The sequence below is a fragment of the Podarcis bocagei genome (genome assembly GCF_964188305.1).
Source record: "Podarcis bocagei genome assembly, chromosome: 1".
NCBI lineage: Eukaryota > Metazoa > Chordata > Lepidosauria > Squamata > Lacertidae > Podarcis > Podarcis bocagei.
Genome location: NC_138125.1, coordinates 99,892,469 through 99,916,240, shown reverse-complemented (window position 1 = coordinate 99,916,240; position 23,772 = coordinate 99,892,469). Strand labels below are relative to the sequence as shown.

General features: G+C 43.1%; 1 protein-coding gene across 3 annotated transcripts in view; it reads left to right on the top strand.

The window, feature by feature from the left end:
• Positions 1 to 23,772, top strand: part of TMEM163 (transmembrane protein 163) — an 80,082-nt gene that overhangs the window by 39,030 nt on the left and 17,280 nt on the right. For all 3 annotated transcript variants that reach the window (XR_014009723.1, XM_081200075.1, XM_081200076.1), the window contains exons 3-5: positions 4,165 to 4,208; positions 5,622 to 5,713; positions 16,173 to 16,269. Coding sequence is in view for 2 of the 3 variants with exons in the window: in XM_081200075.1 (XP_081056201.1) it covers positions 4,165 to 4,208; positions 5,622 to 5,713; positions 16,173 to 16,269 (233 nt within the window). In the remaining variant the exon portion in view is untranslated. The remainder of the gene's footprint in view (positions 1 to 4,164; positions 4,209 to 5,621; positions 5,714 to 16,172; positions 16,270 to 23,772) is intronic.

The following is a 23,772-nucleotide window of genomic DNA, read 5'->3' as shown; positions in this document are numbered from 1 at the left end:
TGTACCACACACAGGCAAAATGCTCTGTTTCTGAACAGTGGTGGTGCTGTGTTCCTCTATTTGAACTAACCCTCCAATGTTGTGGACTTTTCCATCCCTTGCATATGTGATCTGAAAGGCTGGTCCTTCTGCTGTAGGGTGCTTTTAAAATCGCTGTGCTAATTTTTCTGGACTGGCTTTTGTGCTGTTTCCGCAGAGACACGAGGAGTGAATTTGCCCTTTTCAAAATGCCTATTTCTCGTGTTTTTATGGGAGTAGAGCAAAACTGTCTTCCCTCCCTAAAACTGGGTTTTTGATAAATTTGGATTGCCTCGCCATCTCCGTGGCTTTGTGAAAGGTTAAGTCCTCCATTAGCTTCACTATTCAATAAACCTCTTTGCCTAGAATCCCAAGCACTAGTCTTTCTCCCTAGTGCTCCTTTTTATCAGTAAACTGAATGTTCAGCTTGTTTGTATAAGACTCTTTACAAATGGTTCAGGTTTCTTCAGGTTTCTGAGATCTTTGAAAAAAGCAGTCCTTCTCATAAACCACATTTTCTTCTTTGAGTTGAAATGGACATAAAACTTGCCCAAAATAGCTTTGGCTGCTTTGGTGCCTGTTGTTAGAGGTTTGCAGATAGACTAAAGATGTTGCACAGTCTGATGTTCTGAAGTGGTGTAATGCTTATGCTGTGTTTTGGCATAGTCCCTATTATGGTCAAGAATGGGTGGGATGCAAGCATGATAAATATTCCATTAACCTCAATTATCCCTACTTTGCTCAGGAATGTTGTAATTAGGACTTGTTCTTGTTGCAATGCTGAAAATTAAATGTTCCCTTTGGGTCAGTCCCACTGTGGAGATGCCAGTGATAAAGTTGATTTTAACAATTCTTCTGAGTTTTTTAAAAAAATATTATTTCCTAGACAACTTCTTCCTGATAGTAGTACTTGTAAAAATCGCATGTGTCAGGGGTTCAGGAGCAGAGGCAAGGGCAAGGGAGGAAACAGAGAGCGAGGGGGAGGAGGCAGAAGAAAAGATGAGTGATGACGACGACCCGAGATCTCCCGAGTCTTTCCAGTGAATCAGAAGATTCACAGAAAGGAGCACCAGTGGCCAGGGCAAGGGGGGAGTCTAGGGGGACACCCCAGGAAGAAGGGTCCAGAGGGGGCTCAGAGGGGAGCAGTTGGAAATCGGGACCAGTGTCACCAACAGAGAGCAGGGGAGAGGAAGGGCGCCAGGTATCAAGCGCTGGCAGCTCGCAACAGGAGGGAGGGCACGAGTCAGGAGTGGCCACACCTCCATCGGGGAGCGAAGAAACGGTCAGGCGGAAAGTGGAAGGTTGGGCGCGCGCACCAAGTTCAAATGCACAGGAAGGTGGCGCAGTAAGCAGCCCGGAAAGGGAGCCAGGTCCTAAAGCCCGGCGCAAGGAGACAGGAGGGTCCGGGGGGTCAGCGTCAGAAGAATCCCGGAAGGAAGAGACCACGGGGGGCAGAGGGACCCAGAGAAGAACGGTCAGGCGGAAAAGGTGGAGTAAGGCTAGGTTAGTAAGCTGGTGCACAGGGGGCGGAGACTCAGACGGAGCTTCGCCGGTCTAACCCTTAAGACGTAGAGCTGCGCGCAGCAGCTTGAGAATGGAAACTGTTACTCAATAAAGACTTTTACAAGTGACCGCTGGCTAGCGTGATCCTCTGTGAGCTAGGATCTGGAAGCAGCTCTGACAGCATGGTAAAGTGATCAACCGCATGCAACAAAGTGGAGGTGTGATTGCTAGAATGTAGGTGGAAGAAAACTTGGAACAAAGCCAACACAATTTGGAAATGATCAAAGTCTACTTGATGCAATCAATGGTGCTGTGAGGGTACAACAGGAAGCTCCCTAAATGCAGCAGAGGTGTGTTATATTTTGAAGTAAGTTAATACTGCCACCTAAAGAGGCCTCTCCCTGTAAGACCCTTAAATAATGAGTCTGAAATCTCTCTAACTACACCACTATGTGTAGTGATGGCATCAAAATGTACATGCTGTATTTTCCCACATCATTGCCTGTGCAGTGTCAGTAAGTTGAGCTATTTTGGATAATACCTGGCTTTAATAGCTATTGAGCCATTATTTGTTAATGCTGATTACTCCATAGTTCACAATGACATGCTTGTAAAACTTTCATTGGATAAATTATTTCAGTCGAGTGTACTATTCCTTGAATACAGTTTCTGTATCTAAGGTGTCCTGAACCTCTTGGCTATTGGTTAGAGAAGTCAGTACCTGTAGCTTGAAAGTATGGATCAAGTCCTTTGAGCTGAATGGCCAGCCAGTGATCTTGACCTTTAGACTTTTGCTCTTCATAGATAAATCTAACCAGACTGCTGTCAATTGTCCCCCTTCCCCTTTAAAAAACTAAGTAGTTTTTGGGGGAACGTGTGCCCCCGTTGTTCAGTTTCAAATCTTTCCTTTCTCAAGTAAGCTGTTAGAATGAGGTGGTAGCTAACCAGATCTAGGGTCTCTTTGATAAGGCTGGCTTATCTGTGTCCACTTTAATCTAATTTCAGATCTGATTTTGAGAGGGAAACCAGAAGAAATGGGAGTGTTGGCTTGCACTTGATTTTGTAGACTTCTCAGTGGCATTTCCAGATAACTTATTTGGGTTGCACCTTTGCTCTGAATAAGCTCTGTTGTGAAGTTGCTTACCGTATTTTTCGCACCATAGGACGCACTTTTTCCCTCCTAAAAAGCAAGGGAAAATGTGTGTGCGTCCTATGGAGCGAATGCAGGGGGGGGAGGCAGGTGGGAAAAGCCCCCAAGAGCCGCACACAAGCTCCGTGCGCTCTTGCGGGCTTTTCCACAGGAGGGAGAAGGGACTGACTGGCCGCATCAGTCCCTTCTCCCACCTCCCAGGAAAGCCAGGAGAAGCCGTGCAGCCCTTTTAAAGTGCGCGCGGCTTCTGCTGGTTTTGCGGGAGGTGGGGGAATCCCCCCACCTCCCAGAGAAGCCAGGAAAGCCCTGCGCAGCGTCTCCCGGCAAGGAGACGCTGCGCGGGGCTAAAGGGGAAGGCAAAACAGCGAGCGGGATCCACCCCGCTCGCTGCCTTGCCTTCTTCCCTAGCCAGGAAAGCCCTGCGCAGCGTCTCCCGGCAAGGAGACGCTGCGCGGGGCTAAAGGGGAAGGCAAAACAGCGAGCGGGATCCACCCCGCTCGCTGCCTTGCCTTCTTCCCTAGCCAGGAAAGCCCTGCGCAGCGTCTCCCGGCAAGGAGACGCTGCGCGGGGCTAAAGGGGAAGGCAAAACAGCGAGCGGGATCCACCCCGCTCGCTGCCTTGCCTTCTTCCCTAGCCAGGAAAGCCCTGCGCAGCGTCTCCCGGCAAGGAGACGCTGCGCGGGGCTAAAGGGGAAGGCAAAACAGCGAGCGGGATCCACCCCGCTCGCTGCCTTGCCTTCTTCCCTAGCCAGGAAAGCCCTGCGCAGCGTCTCCCGGCAAGGAGACGCTGCGCGGGGCTAAAGGGGAAGGCAAAACAGCGAGCGGGATCCACTCCGCTCGCTGCCTTGCCTTCTTCCATAGCCAGGAAAGCCCTGCGCAGCGTCTCCCGGCAAGGAGATGCTGCGCGGGGCTAAAGGGGAAGGCAAAACAGCGAGCGGGATCCATCCCGCTCGCTGCCTTGCCTTCTTCCATAGCTGCGCGCAACCCCTCCGCAAGGAGAGGCTGCACGGGGCTATGGCTTCTTTAGCCCTGCGCAGCGTCTCCCGGCAAGGAGAGGCTGCATGGGGCTAAAGGGGAAGCCAAAACTTGGCTTGCTCCATAGCTGCGAGCAACCCCTCCGCTGCTCTCTGGGCCTGGGGGGGGGGAAAAGATTTTTTTCTTGATTTCCCCCCCTAAAAACTGGGTGCGCCCTATGGTCCGGTGCGCCCTATGGTGCGAAAAATACGGTACTTCTTGAAAGGAAAGAATTGGGTGGTGTTACCTGCATGTTTAGTTGGCTTCTGTTTCAGCCTCAAATGTTAAAAATGATTTTCACGTGCCTCTCCTAAGTGACAGATTGTTCCTCCTTTGATTTACAGAAGCTTGGTGGAGTCTCTACCATTGCTAATGAATATATTGTGATATTTTATTTGTTTACTTCTCTTCAAACTGCAACTTTTCCTCACTTCAGTGAACAAAAAGATCAAAAGAGTATTTTTTTCCTTTTTCTTTTAGCTGTCTCCGTAATGAGGTACAGTGCTTCATCATTTGGATTTGCTGTAAGTAGTCTCTTAATTGAAATGTACATTGCACAACTCCCTGGTCCTGAATGGGGTAACTGTGCCCCTGAAGGACCAGGTGCGCAACCTGGAAGTCACTTTGGACTCACACCTGTTCATGGAGGCGCAGGTTAATTCTGTGTCCAGGGTGGCTGTCTACCAGCTCCATTTGGTACACAGGCTGAGACCCTACTTACCCGTGGACTGTCTCGCAAGAGTGGTGCATGCTCTAGTTATCTCCCGCTTGGACTACTACAATGTGCTCTACATGGGGCTACCTTTGAAGGCGATCTGGAAACTGCAATTAATCCAGAATGTGGTAGCTAGACTGGTGACTGGGAGTGGCCGCCGGGACCATATAACACCGGTCCTGAGAGATCTGCGTTGCCTCCCAATATGTTTCCAAGCACAATTCAAAGTGTTCTTCTGGCCTTTAAAGCCCTAAGCATCTCCACCCCCATCGTTCAGCCCGGACACTGAGATCCAGCACTGAGGCCCTTCTGGTAGTTCCCTCATTGTGAGAAGTGAGGTTACAGGGAACCAGACAGAGGGCCTTCTTGGTAGTGGCACCCGTTCTGTGGAACGCCCTCCCATCAGATGTCAAGGAAATAAGCAGCTATCCTATTTTTAAAAGACATCTGAAGGCTGTCCTGTTTAGGGAAGTTTTTAATATTTAATGCTGTATTGTTTTAACAATCGATTGGGAGTGTTCTCCACAAGTAGGACCATGGGCAAAGCAGCCCCCTCCTCTTCTTTCCAGTAACTGATGTTCAGAGACAAGCTGCCTCTCATTCTGGATGCAAACGCTTCCACCATGTTTGGTATCCATATGCACCCTACCCATAAACTATCCTCTTGTGGATGCTCAAATTGTAGCCAAATTAATAAGAAGTCTACATTCACATTCCTGGTCCTCTCTACATAAATATCATCATGCTTGTCAAGCAGGATGTAGAAAGATCAGTAAGCATTTAACAACTTGTTTTGTGGTAGGGGTATCTTGTAGTAAACTGGTAGGGAAGAACTGAATAAGTTCCTTTCACTTTCTTGACTGACACAATAAAGGCTGCATGCACACTACCCATTTAAAGCACAAACCTTCCTCCCAAGAATCCTGGGAACTGTAGTTTAAGAGTTCTGGGAATTGTTTCTCTGTGAGTGAAAACCACGTTTCCCAGGATTCTTGGGGCAGGGGAATGTGCTTTAAGAGGGCTTTAAACGTGTGATGTGCATGCAGCTGAAAGTCTGTCATGTCTTTTGTTTGCGGCACAAAGGATGAGCTTGCCCTAATCTGTGCTTATCCCTGCTTTTATTCAAATGATTTATACTAAGTTAGTCTACAGGCTTGTGGCACAGTTAGCAGTGTATTGATTTAAGCATGGCTTGCCTTAATGGCTTCTGTATCTTTTCCAGTTTGATGCCACTTTGGATGTGTTGTCGTCGGTGATAGTTCTGTGGCGCTACAGCAATGCAGCTGCAGTACATTCAGCGCACAGAGAATACATGTGAGTACTTGTGGTTATTTTTAGCACTTATCAAAGTCTGAGATGATAAAGGGCGGCGGCGGGGGGGGGGATCTGCTTTCTCTGGGCAGTTTTCCCCTTTATGTTCTCCTAGCAACATAATAGCCATACTGATATGAGCCTTCCTGCTCTTATACAGCTGACTACAAAGTCTTATTTATTTAAACCTTTTTATCCTGCCTTTCACAACGAGTTTCTAGGTGGTGTGCAACAAAATTTAAAGTAGGTACACAACGCATTGAAATGATAACCCTGGGCAGGATTAGTAACCCTCTGGAATTAAGTATCTGTAACAACCTAAGAGCAGAAATACGTTTTCAGTAAGCTCAAGCTCAAGGGTTGTGTGCCATTCCATAGAGAGGTTGTAGATGTTAAACAGCATGGGGGATACGATTGAATTCTGTGGATCCATGGAAGTTTTTGTTTTGTTTTGTTTTTTAAAGGGGTGGTCTTACCACTGTCTCCTTGAGCAGGCAGGGAACATCCCCTTTCACCAAGAGTTGTTAATCACCTCCCTGGCCCAGAAGCTTGTTTTTATAAGCAGTGAGGTTCAAGTGTGCAAGTGGTTACCTAGACTGAATCAGACACCTTCCAGATGTCCTCAAGCCTTATTAACTAAAACACAACATGCCTAGACAGTGCTCTGGACATCTTTTGATGCTGTAACGGTAGAGACAAGGTCCTGGCAGAGGCAAGCAATTTTATCCTCAAAATGCTTTGCAAGTTTCAGCAAGCTACTATCAGTTCCACCATCTCATTTGGGCCAGACTGTAAAAGGCCCCAAACTACCTGGGAAAGCTCTGAGGGGCAGCACAATGCGGTTGCAATGGAGGCAGAAAAATAGGTCTCCCTTGCTGCCTTTACTGCCCACTTAGGCTTGATAATGAGCACTCACCATTCATCTGTGTTCAAGTCATTTCCCGGTGTGTTTCATTGCCCAAAGCTCTGGTGTACAGCAAGGAGTCCAGTGGGCCCCAAAAAGTGGCAGAGCAAGCTCAGGAACTACCAGGTCAATGTCTTGTGCTACTTGCATATTTCACAAATCTGCCAGAGCTTCAACAGGAGTGCCAGTCATATCGGCTCTAACTCCCTGCCAGCCACCTGGAAGCCAATTGAATCCATCATAATCTAAGGGCAGATCATCCTAATAGGTCCCTCATCTTCAGAGAGGAAAAGGTGCTGAAAGCTTAAAACTCAGCAGGAGGTGATCCAGCTATGACAAGGGACTGGTGTCGATATCTCCCACTTTCCAATAACCCTCTTCCTGCCCAAGAAAGAAAAAGGGGGCCAGAGTCTCTCCTGCCACATGTTGGCACAGCCCCATGACTTACGTTTTCATTGCTGCAGTGCTGTGAGAGTCTAATGACAACTTAAGCACCAAATATTTTTCTGTGTATAAGACTCAAGTTTTTAAACCAAAAAAATAGGTTTAAAATTGGGGTTCGTCTTATAAACGGGTATTGCTGAGGGGTGTTTTCTTAATTTGGAGTCCCCAAGAATAGTCTTATACATGGAAAAATACGGTACTTTTTAAAAAAAATAGAGTGCACAACTAATTAATACTGTTAAATCAGTCTGTAACTAAGAGCCTTGTGACACATTGAAGATTAACACACCTATTATAGCATAAACTTTTTGGACCACAATCCACTTCATTAGATATGCAGTGGACTTGAGTCCATGAAAACTTATACCATAACAAATTTATTACTCTTTAAGGAGCCGCAAGGCTCTTTGATATTTGTTATTTTTGTTATGATGGACTAACATGCTATGCCCTTGGAAATGAATTTTTACTGCTATTGGAAAACTCATCAAAATCCCTGTCACGTATTAAATTAACTTACAGTACTCTGATAAAACACAAAGAAGCATTCAGGATACCGAAAAACAGATGATTATACAATATGTATAAGCGTGATGACCAGCTGTTCACTGCCTTTTGCTTAATGTAGTTTACTCTAACCAAGGACATGGTAATAGAATTTTTAAAGCATGAGAACTGCACATGGGGTGAAGATATTTTCTTGTCTACTTGATCATTGGCATTAACCAACAATTTTCAGTTTGCTTTGTAAGAAAGAAAGACAAATGCCGCATGGATATTAAATCACCAGTTATATTTCACAATACAGTGGTGCCTCGCAAGACAAAACTAATCCGTTCCGCGAGTCTCTTCGTCTAGTGGTTTTTTCGTCTTGCGAAGCAACCCTATTAGCGGCTTAGCGGATTAGCGCTATTAGCGGTTTAGCGGCTATTAAAGGCTTAGCGGCTAAAAGGCTATTAGCGGCTTAGCGGCTTAGAAAAAGGGGGGGAAGCGAAAAAAATCGCAAGACTCGCAAGTCTTTTTCGTTTTGCGAAGCAAGCCCATAGGGAAATTCGTCTTGTGAAGCACATCAAAAAACGGAAAACCCTTTTGTCTAGCGGGTTTTTCGTCTTGCGAGGCATTCGTCTTGCGGGGCACCACTGTAGTTGGTGTTTCCAAATGAAAGGTGGGCTACTTGCGCTATAGAACAGATGGAAACTCCACACCTTCATGGAGGTTTACTGGTTGTTAAGCCAAAGAGATATACAAAGTGTGCAAAGATTTTGTAAAGGGTGTTAAAATGTATTAACTCCCTAGGTTACAACCTAATGGACATGAGTAAGACATCGGTGTGGCGATCACACAAGGTCCCTGGACGTTTGATGGTCTATTGATCCCTGTGCCACCACTATGATCACTTCCCCACTGCTACTAACCCGTTTCTCTCGGGTACACACTGAGTCCAGACAGTTGTTAACATTAAATCAAATAAGCAAGTTTATTTTATAAGCCTTAATAAGTTTATGGTTTCAGATCATTTTTCTTGTCAGTTTCTTAATCTTAGTTTCTATACCTGCCTATACCTTTCCTAATAACTGCTAACTGATTATCCTAACTGTCTATCTGACTCATCAGTTTCTCTCACTCTCTCACAACACAACTCGACCAACCCACAGACTTATCCTCCCTCTTCCTTCTCCAACTCCCAACTGACTTCCACACAACTCCAACTCTAACTCTAACTCCTCCCCTTGGGTTCCCACTGGCCAATCACTTCACACTCATTGAACCCTTTCCTTATGACCCACCTAGGAGGCAAACGCCACAATCTGTTCCAGTCTTTTGTTGCAGTAAGTGGGGATGGGCGCAGTGTTATACAAGTGGTCCACAAGGTGTCTCTTTCATGGGTGAGGAAGATGGTCACTCTTCCTCCTTCAGCTCTATGTACTTTTCAAGGATGGAAAAAAGACAATAGCCCTAACCACCTCATGACCAGGGTGCAGTGTGGCAGGGCCAGGGCTGAAGCTTAATGGGCACCAGGGGAAGACCTCAGGGGCATTATTGATCCCACAGGCACCTTGTAGCACACACTTACTGGTGAGCAAGTCACTTTGGACTCAGTGGGACTTCTGAGTAGCTACACATAGGATTGTGTTGGTAAAATGATTGTTGAGCTAGAAATGTGCAGTTGTTCCCTCAACTCTGAGGAATAGTTTTACCTTCCCTTTTAACAAATAAACTCCTGATTAACTTTTTATAACCATAGAAATTGCACCTGGACCTGGCTTTCCTGATTTTGATGGTGGCCAGGAGTACTTTTGCTCAGCTGAATAATCTTCTTACAGTCTTTAAATTTGTTTCACCCATAGCTTGAAGTTTAGATTCCTGAGGTACACACAATAAAGATGTTGAACATTTTGCAGTGAACATAAAACAGAGATACAATGCAGTCAAAAGGTTCAGCAATCTAAAATCCCATTGACCTCAATGGAAATGTGAAGCACATGCTTAATTGTTGTGTGAGAATTTTGACATACTATGCTTTGTAATAAGAATAAAAGGTTTTGTTGATTTTTTAAAAAAATGTTATGTTAGAAGAAAACGAGGTCTGTTTTTCTGGCAGCTTTGACAGCCAAGCTGTAAGATAAGCACAAGCTAACAAAGTCGACTAGCTAGTTATTTGACTGATATTGACAATCTTGTTTTATTTAGCAAAATGTCATCACAGTTCAGTGAATATCCTAATTAACTATGCGGAGAGCTGCTAAAATTGGTTTCAACTCCATGTGAAAGATATCTTGCTATGCAGAGTGCACTAAAGGAAGAAGGCAGCATAATATCTATGTACTGGCAAGTTTAAGTGAAAACATTTGTACAGATTGTATTTGCATGCTTCACTAATTTTTACTTAATGCTTAATTCTGTTGCCACACCTCTGCTGCTCTCAGCAGATTGAACTGAGAGTAGTAATTACCAAGGGCTTTATTATATACCCATTTAGACATATTGTTACTACATTCCGTTTGCTGGAAAGTCAGCGGGATTATAATTAGACAGGGAGATATCCCACACTGGATATTTTACAGAAGCTAAATTATATAAACTACATTTTGCTCTTTGGTTAGAGAGAGAGATGTACTGTAAAATAGCAGTTGCGTCAAAACATTGCTGAATATTCTTACATGGAACAGTGGAGTGGTGAACAATTTTCAGAGGGATGACTCGAAACAGAAAAGCCTTTGAGATTGCAAAGCCTGAGGGCTAGCCTCACAAAGAGATGCAGACAACTTCACACACTGTTACAGATTCATTCTTATCCAGTAGGTGGTCATCATGACATCACAGCTCTGCTTGTAGGATGAAGGAATCATCTGAAAGAGAAGGGGATGCTACCATCACATGGGCATAAACACACATTTAGGGTTCTATTCACTCAAAACAGAACAAAAAGCAGCATCCTATAGATGCCTAATCCAGAGATGGGGAACTGTGGTCCTCCAGATGTTGCTGGACTGGTAATTCCTATCATTCCGGACTATAAGCAATACTGGTTGGGGCTGATGGGAGTTTGATCCAACGTAATATGGAGGGCCATGGGTTCCCTACCCCAGCCCTAGTTTTGATGGCTCACCTAGACATTTGCCTATTTGAATAATTGCTTTGAAGTTACTAGTTTGGTTTTTGACATTGGGCCACTTCAGATTTATAGAATAGACAAAACATTGTTTATCTACTACAGTGGCCATAGTAATGTGTTGGTGGGAGCTGCATGCTTAAAGAGGCAAGACAAATGCCACCCAGAAATTGTGGCTAGCTGAAATTCCTGGTGCTTCTGACTGATATATTTTCAGACATGCGGTTTGCTTCCACACATTTGTTAAATTGTAGTGGAGATGCATTGCTTATCTTACCAGCAATTAACTGTTTTCTCTTTCATGAATTTCTCCCATCCATCCCCTACATTTAGTAATTTTAAAACACTTTTATTGATTCAAGTGGAGTCAGTCAGTGAAAAATGACTTTCATGAGCATATTGCCATTATATATTATTTACAGTCCACTGTATCTTAATTTTGAGCAATAAGGAGGACATACTCATGGCCTCATTTTGGGTTTTTAGGAACTTCTTCCGCAATTTCATATCGCTCTTTGAATAGTGCTCAGCACAAACCATTAAGTAGCGGTAGGTTGCCTTTCCCCCAAAAGTTGTTAAGCATTGAGGTTGCCCTTTTTTGTGTATCAAGGAAGGAAACCTTTCACCCCAACCTATTTAAACCTGCTGGTACTGCTCCCTATCACTTCCCACATGTAGTTTCTAAGTGTTTGTATCTCAAAGGTCAGGCAGCTCTATTCCTAGGTCTCATGAATTGGAAGCTGCTGCAAAACACATACTATGTATTGTGTCCAGTAAACCAAGCTCTGTCATGTGTGCAGCATGTCAGCATGTCATGTGTGCAGTCTTCAGGAGGCACATGAAATTCATTGTATTGATAAAATGTGGGCAGAAAAATAATGCCAGTGGGTTGCGGCTTAACTTTAGTACCCTCTTAGACTGCATATATGCTCGCCAATTAGTGGCACAAAAAATGTACACCCCCCCAAATCACAACCATCCATGCTTGTCCTCAACATGCTGCTTCCATCCAAAAGGGTTGGTGTGGTTATCCTGATTAGGTTATCCATTCCTTTTCCTCCCTGCACATGCTGCAAGTGAATGAAGAAGGAAGTGGTGATTGCAGTCTTGGTATATGCCCACCCACAACATCATTGAGCAGGTGTGGATATACACGCACCATTTCTGTTACATCAGTTTTCAACTGTTTCCCAATGGATACACTGTTAGGAAATCTGGAATCAACCTGCAAATGAGCTGTTATTTTTGGAATAAAACTGATTTTCAAGAAGTGCATTTTAGGGATAAAATATATGCAATAGATCTAGATTATGGGTTGACTAGACAGAAAACACACACCGAAGTAGTCAGTCTTCATTGTAACTGGCTGACTGACCGAACCCAAAGGGTTCTCATCAATGGTTCCTCTTCATCCTGGAGAAGAGTGACTAGTGGGGTGCCACAGGGTTCTGTCTTGGGCCCGGTCTTATTCAACATCTTTATCAACGACTTGGATGATGGACTCAAGGGCATCCTGATCAAATTTGCAGATGACACCAAACTGGGAGGGGTGGCTAACACCCCAGAGGACAGGATCACACTTCAAAATGACCTTGACAGATTAGAGAACTGGGCCAAAACAAACAAGATGAATTTTAACAGGAAGAAATGTAAAGTATTGCACTTGGGCAAAAAAAAATGAGAGGCACAAATACAAGATGGGTGACACCTGGCTTGAGAGCAGTACATGTGAAAAGGATCTAAGAGTCTTGGCCAACAGTGTGACGCGGCAGCTAAAAAAGCCAATGCAATTCTGGGCTGCATCAATAGGAGTATAGCATCTAGATCAAGGGAAGTAATAGTGCCACTGTATTCTGCTCTGGTCAGACCTCACCTGGAGTACTGTGTCCAGCTCTGGGCACCACAATTCAAGAAGGACACTGACAAACTGGAACGTGTCCAGAGGAGGGCAACCAAAATGGTCAAAGGCCTGGAAACGATGCCTTATGAGGAACGGCTAAGGGAGCTGGGCATGTTTAGCCTGGAGAAGAGGAGGTTAAGGGGTGATATGATAGCCATGTTCAAATATATAAAAGGATGTCACATAGAGGAGGGAGAAAGGTTGTTTTCTGCTGCTCCAGAGAAGCGGACACGGAGCAATGGATCCAAACTACAAGAAAGAAGATTCCACCTAAACATTAGGAAGAACTTCCTGACAGTAAGAGCTGTTCGACAGTGGAATTTGCTGCGAAGGAGTGTGGTGGAAAGTTGTGACGATTGATATGAAGTAGGTGAAAACCCACAGGATACATCCAATCTGTCTGTGGGCAATGTTCCCTCCTGACCCTGAAAACAATGACCAACAGCTGTCCATAGCAATGTTGATAACAAGCCAACCTGTTTAAGATGAAACAACACAACCAGAAGTAAAGTAAGCAATATTGGGTGGGTAAGTCCAGATGAAGACTGCAGTGGGGAGACGTCCCTTTTTAGGTCTCCGAATCAGATTGGACTGGATGAAGTCTTTTTACTCTGGTCTGCTCCTAAGCTCCACTCCTCAAGAGCCCTCTGTGGATGCAGATTAACTCCCATCTGCACTCCTAGCTTCTTGCATGGCTGCAAAGCACTTCCCTGTTGTCTTTGAAGTCTGAAGTGCTGGTTGCTCCCCCACCCCATGCTGGGCCATCAAGGCTGCCTCCCCAGAAAGTCATGGAATAGGTGTATTGAGCAGTAATAGAAGGGTTCCTTGAAAAATGAGTTATTTTCCACTGCCTTCACCTGATTTTCCAGCATCTCCCTTACATCACAGGTCACATTGTTTAGGTTACCAGACCCTAGAGAGGCTGTGTGTGTAGGGGAAGAGGGGCTGGGAAAGTCAACTTGCACCCCAGATGTATCCCACAGGCTTTTCTCTAGGTATAGCTCTTTATAATTTTGGTAAAAAATGTTGTTTTCTCGTTCTTATGTATCTCTTTGGGTGACTTTCTAGTTTTATCAGGTTTTTGTTTGCTAGCACTGGAACAGTATAGTGTACAATAAAACATTCTAGCTGCAGTGCAGAGAGAAATCAGCACACTTAGAAGTGCCTCAGCCATTAAGATATTCTGCTATAGGTATAAAGACAGGCACACTCATGAATTTTGCATGACCTCAGAATTTCGCAGCAAGTATATTAAAAAAGATGCTGCCCTAGCTAAATATGATGAATGAGTGATAAATCATTCAAAAGATAATAGCGCTCCTCTCCTTTTTTGTTTGCATTTTCACCCTATCCAAGGTGTCAGTATTCTGCTAAATATAAACTGATAGCTGTTGTCTGTGGCAGCTGCCACAGAATTATTGTTATTTTAATAATCCTGAAACATAAATTTCCATTTTAGCCATAGTTTCCTATACATTTTATCCCATTTGATGTGGACAGAAGCTTCCGATTTTTGATGTAATAAGCTATTCAGATTTTGATTCCTTGTATGTTTCCTCTCTGCTGGGTAGAAAAAGAGGCACCAAATTTAGGTTAGAGAGTAAAACCCTTATTTTAAGACTCCGCTTTTTGTGTGAAAATGGTAAGCCACATATGTGAAATATCATTTTCTCAAGGTCTACTGCAATGTCTGCCTTGGGGAAGCTACATTTCCACAGGCTGTTTGTGGCCTGGCATACTGCGTAGTAGTATATCAGGTATGGGAGGGGGAGATGGAGAGGCCTTTCCTTCTGTGTCTGCTGCTATTGGCAGAACAGCGTTGCTACTTGCAGAAATTCTTCCCTTCCCTGTTTGCTGCCACCGCTGGAGAACTGCCACCCAAGGAAGTGGGGCAGAGAAGAAAGTGGATCAAAGAATCAGTGGATGGGTGTCGGTAGAAAGGAAAGGGTTTGGGGAGCTCTCAGTGGCGTGGACAGATAATTTCTGAATTAAGACTGGCTCAGGAATTATCGGAGCCAATTAGATTTTTAAAATATTTTTTTGCACCTCTTCCTGTCTGCATCAGTGAGACTTGGCTTAGAGAAACAAATGGAAACAAGCTAGTTTGGGCTGGGAGTTGATGCAGAAGCAGAGGTTGGGCCAAGTGCTAAGGATACATTTTGGTATAGACACACTCTTGAGTGCATCAGCTTTGCCAAGGGTCCCACAGTCCCGTGACTGGCTGTGCAATCTCTGCTGCAGGTAGAGGACCTTTCCTTACACAAGTTTATTTTGGATATCTGCCTTCAGAAAGTGTTGAATATTTATCCTAGGATCAATGAAGGTTTGTCCTCAATTCTCCAGTGACGGAATTCTGTAGTCTTGCTGTAACATCAGTGAAAAAAATCCTGTCTGATTTTGCAGTGATCTATGCAGCCAATCTCCCTTCCTGCTCTTACAGTTGTTCCTGGGAGAGCAACACAGAGCTTTAGCATCTTGGAATCGCCAGCAAATGTGCTCTAGCATAAGGCCCCATGTCTTCATTTCTGAAGATGGTATGCCACAAAATGTTGTGACGATGTCACAACTTGAGCTTGCATTTCTTAAGCTTGGCAGAACCCTGCTGACTCCTGTGCAGCCTCTTTAATGAGTTTGATGTAAATTTTGCATGTTCTGCCAAACCTCCAGATTGGCTAATTTCTACAGGGTAAAAAATAGTAGCACACTGCTGTGCTAATTATAACAGGCTCAGACTGCGCTCCCAATAGGTGACAAGACACTGAATGCCAGATGAGAATCGTTGCTTCTTTATTTCTTATAATAAAGAAAACAGATGCTGGTTACAAAAGGAATTATCATACAGCATCATTTATCAGAATAGTCTGGGAGATGTTCAAAACACCGTGGTTACCAGGAGTTCTGTTTACATAGGATTTGTTTGAGATAGAGAACTCCCTAAATTTGACTTCCATTAGCAGTGCAGCACAGTTTCTGCTTTAAATTGCAGTTTAGAAACCTCTGCATAGGTTTCTATCTTATTTACACAGTATCGTTTAAACTTCTAAACACTGGGGGAAATACAACAGGAAAATTGCTAAACACTTCCTAGAAAGTTTGTACACATTTACCTTGTCAAACTGCCCCTCCCCCGCCTCCCATGAGGCCTGAGGGTATTCAGACTCTGGTAGCTTACTAGTTGATAGGGCATGCATCATACGACCTATGTCTAATTCAGACCTTGGAGTTCCTAACAGTGATTCTCTTTTCCGTTCTTGTGATTAAAAGGACCTGATATTTAACCCTTGCTGTTGCATGGGGCCAGGCTGATCTTCCCCCTTGCAGTGATGATTTTTCTGCAAGATTGCTGTGATGTTTTCTCCCTTTGCAGTGATAATTTTTCATGGGACGCAGGAGGAGCAGTTTCCCAGTGGCTTTTGGTTTCCTGTCCAATGGCAAAGGGCAGAGTGTGCTTCTCTTCATTCAATATAGCAACCTCTAGGACTTCAGTAGACATTCATTCTCTGAACATTATGTTCATTGCAGAATCCTGTGTGCCATCAATCAATAGGCCCCAAAGCCCCAAATGAGTTACAAATATTTCTTCCTTTCTTCTTTTTTACAGCGCCTGTGTCATCTTGGGTGTGATATTTCTCCTGTCTTCGCTATGTATAGTGATCAAAGCCATCCACGACCTTGCAATTAAATTGCTTCCAGAAGTGGTAAGACCTTTTTTTTTAACCTTTTTAAAATGAAAAACTTAAAATCTAGTCTTAGAATAATATGGTATTGGAGGCACATGCCTGTGTCCACTTATAGCTTGGTCCCTGTATAATTCAGCAGAACTGCATGAAAATCTTCTATCTTTAATGTACATATTTGACCATTAACTAATATTTATCTTTTATTAACTAACTAATATCTTATCTTTTTTGAGCTCCAAATATGGTTTTTCTTTGCAATAATAACTAAAATGTATTCACTTTTAGAAATAAGAAATTCCACTGTATTTCATCCTTTAGGCCAGTGTTTCCCAAACTTGGGTCTCCAGCTGTTTTTGGACTACAACACCCATCATCCATAGCTAGCAAGACCAGTGGTCAGGAATGATGGGAATTGTAGTCCAAAAGCAGCTGGAGACCCAAGTTTGGGAAACAGTGCTTTAGACAATGGACCTAGGAAAGATTAGAACAGAAAAGAGGAAGCCGTGGCCCTTCAGATATTGCTGAATTACATCTCTCTTAAACTCTGGCAATTGGCCATGTTGGCCAGGTCTGAAGGAAGTTGTAGACTCCAACGACATCTATAGAGATATAGGTTTAATCCAAAGATCTAGGGAAGCTTTAAGAAGAAAGTGGAATGGGTTGGATTCAAATTTACTTCCATTTCCTAAATTGTAAATTTATGTTCCATATCTTGCTGCAGCCAAGAAACCATATGTCAACTTGAGGCTACAGGCACGTTGTTGCTTTGCAAGATTGGTGAAAGATACAGGCTGTGAAAGTGAACATTGAACAATATTCACAAACACTCATGGACATGCTGCATGTCTGGAAGTTGTCAAAATTATGCAAATCTCATGCTGGAAAAGCACAGCATATTGGTGCTGTATCCAACTTAGTATATGTGTGAAAGGAGTAATACAGTACTGTAAATAGAAACCATAAAGTGTGATGATTTTAAAGTAATATGGCAATCATCCTGCTGCCTTCTTTCCCTCATACCCTTTTCTGGCCTGCAATGGAGATCAAAACCATCTTCTGTAAAATAACCAGACATTTGTTCTATATAAAAGAGGACAGATGGACATGATAGCACAGGCTACTATATGGATAATACATGGAGATGCACATATATTACAGGCTTACTAATATGTTTGGATGTTTTCCACATGCAGCTGGATTTTGTGCATAATTTGGATTAAAGAGCCACCTCTTATGTGTGAATTGAGTTACTGGAAAAATAATAATTCACGCCTACATCCCTAAAGGCTTGAAGCAGTTTAAAGTGAAAGTTTAGAGTCTTCAAAATAGTATTTTGTGCTAGAGTTCAGATTGCATTTACATAAGTGTGGAATTTTACCCAACAATGTCTGAGAATGAAGCCCATGTAGTGCATTGTAACCCATTTAAATTGACACAAAGGAGCATATTTTCCAGAGACTTTTAGAAATGTTAATTTATTTGAAAATGTCAGATTTCATGAATTAAGCTTCTTTTCAGAATAGGCTTTCCTAGCTTGGTGTAAAATTTAAGCAGCATGACTCTGATTTTGAGTCATGCGGTTGTGGAACAACACTTTTCCACTAGAAAATGTTGCCATTCCTTAAATGTTAAGAAGGACAACATTTAACTCTTGGTTTGGAGAATTATAATTTACATAGCAGATTAAAACATTTTCTGTCAAAGAACAGGACAAGTATAAGTTTTCTTTATGCTGGGCTTCTAGTCTGCAGTTGTTTCTGGGCCGTTTTAGGGCTTAATGTTTCTCTTCCCTCTTTCTTTAAGGACTTCAGAGCAGAGTGTTTCAGTCTTACAGCAACCTAGTGAGGTAGTTTCAGACTTAAAGATGGAAACTTGGTCAAGGCTACTTGACCATAGTGTTGCAGGGATTCAGATCAGGGTTTCCATGTCCAGACTCAATATGCTGTAAAGGTAAAGGTAAAGGTACCCCTGCCCGTACGGGCCAGTCTTGACAGACTCTAGGGTTGTGCGCTCATCTCACTCTAGAGGCCGGGAGCCAGCGCTGTCCGGAGACACTTCCGGGTCACGTGGCCAGCGTGACGAAGCTGCTCTGGCAAGCCAGCACCAGCGCAGCACACGGAAACGCCATTTACCTTCCCGCTATTAAGCGGTACCTATTTATCTACTTGCACTTAAGGGTGCTTTCGAACTACTAGGTGGGCAGGAGCTGGGACCAAACGGCGGGAGCTCACCCCGCCACGGGGATTCGAACCGCCTACCATGCGATCGGCAAGTCCTACGTGCTGAGGTTTTACCCACAGCGCCACCCGCGTCCCTACCTATATGCTGTAGGTATGGATTATATTGACTAATCACTCAATATAATGTGTAGTTCAGAATCAATTTTGGAAGCTGCTGCTATAAGGTACTTTCACAATGCTCACATGAATTTTCTATTTATCAAGGGGCACCCTTTTTCACCATTAGTAAGGGTGAGGTAGCTGCCTCAGGTGGCATAATTAAGAATGCCAACAAATGCTTCTGTCTCTCTGTGTGTGCAGGGTGCACAAATATGCTAGAAGGCAGTGTTTGTGTTAGCTTCTGTGCATGGAATGGTGGAGGCACCGTTCTGTCTTTCACCTCAAGTTTTTCAGATCACCGCAGCTTAGAAAGTCCTCTTGTGAAGTTGTGGTGCATCTTTTCGGTTCCTAGCCAAAGAGGCCTGAGTTGCAAGGAAGGCCTGGAAGTAGCAGACTGCATAAATGTTTCATTCTAGGCTTCCTGGGGCCATTTTGCCATTATTTCAGTTTCAGAGTCAGGTCTTGTACCGGCAACCTGCATCTGTGCATGCCACAGATGCTCTCATGATGCAAAGGTAACATTTTAAGTTTTCCTTACGCCTTCATTTACTTACAGATCACTGGCTGGAAGCCTTCTATGAACTTGAATGAGGTTTCTTTCCCCACAGTCCAGGATGGGTTGTTGATGACCTGTAGATAGCACTCTGAGATAACCTTGTTGCTGTCTTCTTTGATTGATTTGACTCTGCTTGCTGCAACTCTTGTCATCTCATCTTATATTCCTGTGGCCTGCTACTGCCCTCTGTTGCAAATTGCATCATCCAAAAAATCATTTCGGCTTTGCAGTTGTGTTGGTAGTGGCATCACTCTGATAACTGGAAAAATGCTGGCCTTGGGCTATTTACTATAGTGAGGCTAGTCAAGCCCCTGACAAGTGCGCTTGGGGCTAATTCTAAATGATCTCTGTACTTTCTAAGAGAAGGTAACCCGCTAAGAATTGGTCTAAAATAATGCTGTAACCTTACTGAATATCCTGCTTTCTGAAATATATTGTCGTTTGTTTTTTTTTAAAGTTCCTTGCACTAGAGCACTTTGCATACATTCGGAGATTATTAAGCTTGGTATAGTGGCATGAAAAACAGCCCATACTTTGAAAATAAGTTACTTTCAAGAGTGCTGTTAGTTTTGACATATTTTTCAGTTAAGCTATTAATTTATTTCAGAGGAACTAACAATCTTTTTGAGTTTTTCTCTTCTTGTTGTAAGACTGTAAATTCAGCAATTCATTATAATTTATTATAATTCCATATCCCCCAAAATAGATTATCTCTTTTGTTATGTACCACAAAATGCATATTATTTCTTGTTTGATAAAACAACTCAAAGGGCCAGGGAGAGTACAACCATTTGCTTGGTGTGCTAAATCAATAGCTACTTGCAATTCAGGGAGTGTGTTTATTTCCCCAGGCAGCAGTATCATCCATGCGGTGGCAGTGCAGTTTACATTCATTAGTATGATCCAGGATGTTGTTTGCTAGGATGGGAATAAGGTTACTTTATTTGCCACAACAAAGGAAAGCTGAAGTTCCAGTATAAAAATGTATCTTAAGAAGCTATTATTTGTAACACTAGCTGTGCTTTTAGATGAGTAGTGAAAATACGTCTGGTCTAAGAGACGCAATGTATTGGTTGAAAACTAGGACTACAGCAGTGCAGCTCACCCACTGATCCTGTTCATTACTAGATCTGCGACTATGCTGGCGCACACAGTCAGATCTTAGATGTATATTTGCTAAAAGGTTAATTTTGGGGAACTGGTGGTACTCCTCTTGAGAGTGCACTGTTGTGTGCACACAATATTGCACTGACTTCGATCACTCCATGAATTGAGTTTATCAAAGTATGGTTCCTTCACAGAACAGTAGTAACTATGCTACAGCTATTATATATATATATATAGAGAGAGAGAGAGAGAGAGAGAGAGAATAAGGGTTTAAAGGTGATAGCATGCCAAATTGAAATGACGTAGGAACAGCAAAAGCAGCTTTGTAGCGTGAAATAATTGACATTATTGGGTTGTGTGGTTAATACATTTTTATGCTTTAAATTGCCCTGTGGTGTTTTGGTGCAGGTCAGTATATACACTTGCGACCTAGCGGCCAAACAAAGATGCTGGACTTGTTTTTCACAGTTCCATCATCTGCCACACTTTGGGTAGCAATATCAAAGAGCTTGGGCAGCAGGGACTGTGGCCCCCAGGTCCAGCCTTTGCTTTTCCACTGTTGGTCTTTAAGATGCTACCAGACATTTTTTGTTTTTAACGTTACCTCTCTGGGACCTAAAACAACAACAACACAGTTTAGGTAAAAATCAGTTATGGAGTATATCACGTGTGTGTGTTTGCACAAAGAGAATTTGGGTGCATCTGCATGATAGCTTCTCTTAGTCCCATACAGGAAGTTCCACCACCCAGTCACAAATACACAGCGGATGTGGTATGAGACACAATTTCATACTAATATTATTTATTGGTTTATACCTATGGTTGTTTTTAAACATTTCCCCAGTTTCTGAGAGCTATTCTATTTTTTGCATTATTAGGATCAAATCCAAGTGCCTTCTTTCCTTGTCTAAATTACAGCACACTCTGATTTTCATACTTTCATTTATGGGAAGTAGATATTCTCTGTGAGCAGTACTGTATCTGCATTGCAGTTAGTACGGTTGTACATTAACCAAATGCAGGTTCCATCGCACAGAATTACCTTTTCCTAAATAGTGATGTTTAGTGCAGTAAGAAAGAAACACTCTTGAAAGAACATCCTCAGGCATGAGCAATCCTGAAGTTGTGTGTTGCCTGTTTATGAAACTAGCACTCTCATTGATGATGGGCATTAAGTGATTTGGAAACACCTGAAGTCTCTGCCACTCAACAATGTATTCTTGAGTTAGCGGGCATCCACACTATACTTGTAAGCAAAAAACTGGATTCAAGGATATAACCTTATCAAGGAATGGTAGTGGGCCACAAATACCTTCCTTGTTTGCTCTTTGCAATGTGCAGTTTCCATGGTGATGCCCTGCGGTGCTTTTATTGAGATGGATTTGCTAGTATAGTGAAATATATGATAAGATTTCAGCTTGCCTTGCAGTTCAATCATTGCATAACCATAAAGAAAAAGGTCAGAAAAGTCTGCCCTGTTCTTTCCCCCACTTCTTCCCTATCAGGGGCACAATCAAGCACTTAAAAGACTCAAAGCACAGACCTGTGATAGAAATTTGCATATGCTAATAGGTATGTATGCAGAGATGCAAATTAAGGTTTGTGAACAAGTAAACAAGCTCGGCAGATGAGGTCTTTCTGGCCCAGCAGTCTTGTAAGCAAAATATGAGAGAGAGAGAGAGAGAGAGAGAGAGAGAGAGAGAGAGAGAAGGAAAAGTTCAAAAACATTGCAATTATTGAGGGAGAAGGCTTGATTCTATTCATTCAGGTCTGTTGTGTATACACTTTGCTTTGTTCACAGATTTGCTGTGGGTGTACTTAGTATAGGATTTATAAATGGCTTTGTAACTGGAATGGCTATGGCAGTGTAACATCAAAGCATAGCGTAAAACGTAGTTAAATACATAATTATTTGTAGCTGCATTATGTCACAAGCAAAGATGTTTAGGATAGAATGGGATATACTTATGCAGATATAAATGATGGCACAACTGGACAAAAATGAGTTTCATTTCAAACAAAAGAAGGCTGCAGATTATGGAAGTGTTTAGGTTTTTTTTAAAAAAAAAAATTAATCTTCTCTTTCTAATTCAGTGCTGTTGCTCCAATTAAAATCTAGTGAGGTAGCGAACAATTAATCTCGATGGATTTGATTCCTTATTTAATGATTTTCAGAAGCAGTGGCAAGAAGGTAATCTGAGGTGACAAAGAGGAAAGGTCCTGGGGGACATGGCAGCAGATGGTCAGGGTTATTTTATTAATTTAGTACCATATTAAAGTGTCTCTTCTGATCAGTTTTCTGGAAGATGAATTAATTTGGAAAGGTAATCGTTCACACCAAGTGGGATGCTGTTGAGTTTCCTGATGTGTTACCAGTGGTGGCTGATACCAGGTCACTGCCCATCTCCTTGCCATTTCAGTTTTCATCTTCATAACAAGCACTTCCACTTGTCTCTTGCCATGTCTTTTATCCTTGACCCCGTGGTGCACAACACAACTCACTAGACCCTCAGGTGCACAAGCCTACTCCTAATTCAGCTCATTCATTCTGCCTCCCAAAGGTAATCTAGGCTGTAATAGTTGCGTATTTGTCAGTGGTACTTGGTACTGGTGGTAGTGGGAATCCTGTGGCAGGTGGTGGAGTGGGAGAGCACTGGGAGCTGTATTGGTCCGTAAAGAAGCATAGAATAGTCATACAGATATTGTGGTGAGTAGCTCCACTCAGTGGATGCATTGAAATACTGCAGGAATTCCTTGAACAGATCTCACTGGTCTCAAGTACTGTACTTGAAAACTGGATTCCTTTGCTCTCCTACACTTGCTTTTCCTCTTCTGTTCCTTCATTTCAGCTCTTTACTTGTATAAAATAAAGCTGGAGGTTGTAAAGAGTGTTTCAGTCATAATACAGTGGTACCTCGGGTTACATACGCTTCAGGTTACAAACTCCGCTAACCCAGAAATATTACCTCGGGTTAAGAACTTTGCTTCAGGATGAGAACAGAAATTGTGCAGCAGCGGCGTAGCGGCAGCAGGAGGCTCCATTAGCTAAAGTGGTGCTTCAGGTTAAGAACAGTTTCAGGTTAAGAACCGACCTCCAGAATGAATTAAGTTCTTAACCCAAGGTACCACTGTATTTGCATGGAGCATGCAACTTTGAAATAAAATAAAATCCTAGAATGAGAATACTATTTTATTAGATCTTAGTTGGTATAATAACCTATTTCTAGTTCAAAAATAGACAGTGCATGTGGCATGTGCAATGAAATGTTGCGCTGTATCCCTACCCCTTAAGGAGAGTTTTCCTGTTCCAGGCTGGCTTGAAATGTGCTCACAAACATAAAGCCTACCCCCCAAATAAATCCTGGCTACTCCCATGGCTGCCCCCTTCCCTTGTTTTCTGCTATATCAGTGGCAGCTAGCTAGCCAGCCCAGAACCTGTATGTTTACTCTCATAGTACACATCCTTGCAACTTAATTCCCCCTTCCAGGATACTTGCCAGACAAGCTGCTAGGGCAGGG